The following is a 3,520-nucleotide window of genomic DNA, read 5'->3' on the forward strand; positions in this document are numbered from 1 at the left end:
TTGACCATATATTCAAATTACATTTATTGCATTATAAATATTATTTTCCAATTATTTCAGTTTGCTTTATTTTTACTTTGCATACAGTATATAGCTATATATATATAGTATATTGTATGATTTGTATAGTATATAGCTATACATTCTGTATATATATCTAATTTGTCTGTACCATCAAAACCAAGTCAAATTTCTTGTAAGTGCAAAACTACTTGAAAATAAACTTGATTCTGATTAATAACTCAGAAATTTTAATTTTTTTAATGGTACCATATAGAATAAAAATAAATAGATCAATTGACCACCGCAAGATGGCAGATTTATAACCTCGACTCAGCATGATATCTGATACACTTTTTCTAAAGATAAAAATGTGTGCTTTGTTCTGGTTATCTAATGCAATTTAACCTGAATTGCAATAAAAGTAACTTCTCCAAGTGTTCTGGAAAAAAAAAATGGGTTCAAGGTCTCCATGAAGGTCAGAATGGACGGCGAGCGAGAGCTTACTGTTGGGACAGACATGAAATAAAGCTAAATGGGAATAATAAGGGACTGACTCCATCAGAGGCCCTCAGCACAGCAAGATCAAAAGAAAAGCCCAATACTGTACATAAAGTCGGACTAGATCTTTTTTTTTATTGTTCACTTAACCAGAAACTCCAATTTACAACTAATGCAATACAAATCCTCCATAGAGTACAATCTAAAATCTGTCCACAGTGCACAGGCAATCAACTTGATAATTATATTCACTCGTTATGGTTATGCACATCGGTTCAGAGGTTCTGGGTACAGTATGTACTGTATGGACTTATCACAGTGCCTTCCCTATCAGTTTGCTTGCTGGGTGACTTTGAGGGAAGCTCTCTGGGGAAAAAATAGTTTGCATGGCTTTCACTGCATTATGTATCACAAAGAAAACTAAAAGTAAGGAAAAACTCAATATCAATCAGTATGGAGATCTTTAATTGCATCAATTTAATCATGAGACAGAATCTGCATCCCCATCACACCGATCTTTCTGGGCTCCCTTGATCGGCTCCATCACTTAGTGGAGTGAGGGGGGGGAGTGGTGGCCTAGTGGTTAGGGCATAGGGCTTTGAATCCTGGGGTGGTGAGTTTGATCCCCCTCTCCCATAGACTACCACTCTGGGTCCCTGAGCAAGACCCTTAATCCCTTACTGCTCCCCGGGTGCCGCACAATGGCAGCCCACTGCTCCCCAAGATAATTCAATTGGTTGCTCTGTACATGTGACAGTGTAATGACAATAAAGTTGAATTCTATTCTATTCTGGTTGGGTGTCCTGTGCGGGCCTTTTTGGCCCTGTCCCCAGGGGGCTTGTGCTGGAGGTCGCCTGGGGTGCTGCGCCGGGTTCGAAGCAGGAACTAGATGGTTTAGTGTGGCGGTGTATCTCTTATCTTTATTGTATCTCTTATACTATATCCGTTGGTTGTGCTGTTATTTTTACATCTCTTTGCAGGCGATGAAGCAGACTGAAGATGTTTTATCATTATCTACCTTTTATCTCCTCTTTCTTTAATCTTTTCTCCTTTTTTCAGTTTTTCCTTTCCTGTTCTATTTACATTGCAGTGTCCGTATAATCTATAATACTCCCTGCATGAATTACAATAAAGCTATTTTTATGCATAAATCAAGCGAAACACTATGGCGATAGCCGTACTGCTTCACTTGTGAGTGCAAAATCTGTTGGTATCTTTTTTTGGCATCAGGACAATTATTCTTATTGCCACATTGCCAGACAGGACACTGTTAAAAAAAAATAAATAGAACCACTTCACTCGACAACAGATAAAAAGGAGCGCACACAGGGTTGATGAAGGAAAGAGTTTATTATTTCCTTGGGACAAGATTTTGATAATTTAAATGTGAAAGCTTAAAGTGTGAATATGAAGTGTAATCATTTATCAATACAAGACCCAACTATCCAATGTAATTTGACAAGTTAATATTCTAAACGTCTATTTATTCCTTGTCATAGAGTCATTTAAAGCAGAATCATAAAGCATATGCCCCAAAATAATGTGAAAAAACTGAATCATGCAGGGACCTCCAGCTGGTTACTGAGTGCACTCTAGAATGATTTCACACTCAGTCACAATCCACAGGCGTCCCTGGTCATAGCTCACATATTTGATGGGCTTCTGGAATTCAATTAGTTTCCAATTTGCACCTCCTGGAGTTTTGTCAGAGATGCCAATTCTGTAAAGAGTAAGATGAGTATTTGTATAATGTGTATGTATAACGAATGACCATGTATATTCTCTGTGCTGCATATTTACAACAGAAACCTTTCAAACTTTACCTTTCAAAGAGGTTTCCGGCTTTATTTACAACAAAGACACGTCCATCAGTCCCAACTTCTGCCTTTACCGCTGCTCCGTCTACTTTAGTCCATTCACTTGTCTTGCAGCTGTTGGGTGAGATTTTCTAAAAAAGCAAAAGGAATGAAAAGCTGATAGGTGGATATTGTTACAAGATGGAAAAGAATAAAAAGAAACAACTGTTACTATGAAGTAGATATCTTGATTGGAGTTCACTCCCCAGCATGTATTGGGACCACAACTGAAATGAATCAGCAACCCAGGCACTGTAATCCAGCTCAAACTGCCCTGCTGCTGAGTGGGTGAGACATTACTGGCATCCAGACAGTGGATGCTATCGCTGTCGGTAACCCCAACTACATGCCCTTCTCCACCAGCATCCAACTGCTTCAACTTCTGACCTGAACACATAAAGATTTGCATTATTAAACGACAGAAATTGAAACAGTTATAAACCTGGAAACTATTGTTGGGAAATATACTCACCTGAAACAGGAAAGAAATCACCACCAGAAAATGTATAGACTTGGTCATCATTGCTGACTCCCCAGATTCCTGCAGGTCCCACTGAGACATGCTTTAGGGGAACAGAGCCCAGTTTGGTCCAACTTGATCCACTCAGGAAGAAGACNGGAAAATAAGTATTTGAACATCCTGTTTTGCAAGCTTTCCCACTTGGAAATTGTGGAGGTGTCTGAAATTGTCATCATAGATGCATGTCCACTGTGAGAGACTTTGATTCCCCCTATATAACTTTTTTTTATTCTTTCTACCAGTGAGTTTCTGCATGAGTCCTCCACTTCCACATGATGGAAACTCTGTATTTACTCTTTGCAGTTACTGAACTCTACAAAAGTTGTGTAGTGTCCTCAATTCAAGTTAAAACTGAGCTTTCATGCCTTAAATATTTCTGGTCAAATTATAGGGACCCTTGTTGACTGGCTTTGTGGAAGAGTAGCATTTGTTGTACAGCATCGCCCTCTTGTGTCCTCTCAGCACTACCCCAAGGAGAGGCACTGTAAAAGATTTGGCACACAGAGCTGAAAACAAGAGTGAGATCCCTGGAGCCAGGTAAGGCAATTAACTGTTTGCAGAGTGTTCCTTATTTTTCTGGACCCCAACAAAAACTCCCCCAGCTGGGTGTTTGCATTCAGATCCAATTGGTTCAACTTGAGAC

The 3,520-nt window shown here is 39.3% G+C and overlaps 1 protein-coding gene across 1 annotated transcript; it reads right to left on the reverse strand.

Annotated features, from left to right (window-relative positions):
* Positions 1–1,886: 1,886 nt before the first annotated feature.
* Positions 1,887–3,151, reverse strand: LOC107087071 (fish-egg lectin-like). The gene is made up of 5 exons (XM_015378424.1): positions 3,117–3,151; positions 2,830–3,017; positions 2,530–2,744; positions 2,325–2,449; positions 1,887–2,221 (listed from the first exon to the last, which is right to left on the reverse strand). The coding sequence occupies exons 1-5, from the start codon at positions 3,149–3,151 to the stop codon at positions 2,080–2,082; spliced, it is 705 nt and encodes a 234-aa protein (XP_015233910.1). The 3' UTR covers positions 1,887–2,079.
* Positions 3,152–3,520: the final 369 nt, after the last annotated feature.

Source organism: Cyprinodon variegatus, unplaced genomic scaffold, assembly GCF_000732505.1.
Source record: "Cyprinodon variegatus isolate N-32 unplaced genomic scaffold, C_variegatus-1.0 Scaffold172, whole genome shotgun sequence".
Lineage (NCBI taxonomy): Eukaryota > Metazoa > Chordata > Actinopteri > Cyprinodontiformes > Cyprinodontidae > Cyprinodon > Cyprinodon variegatus.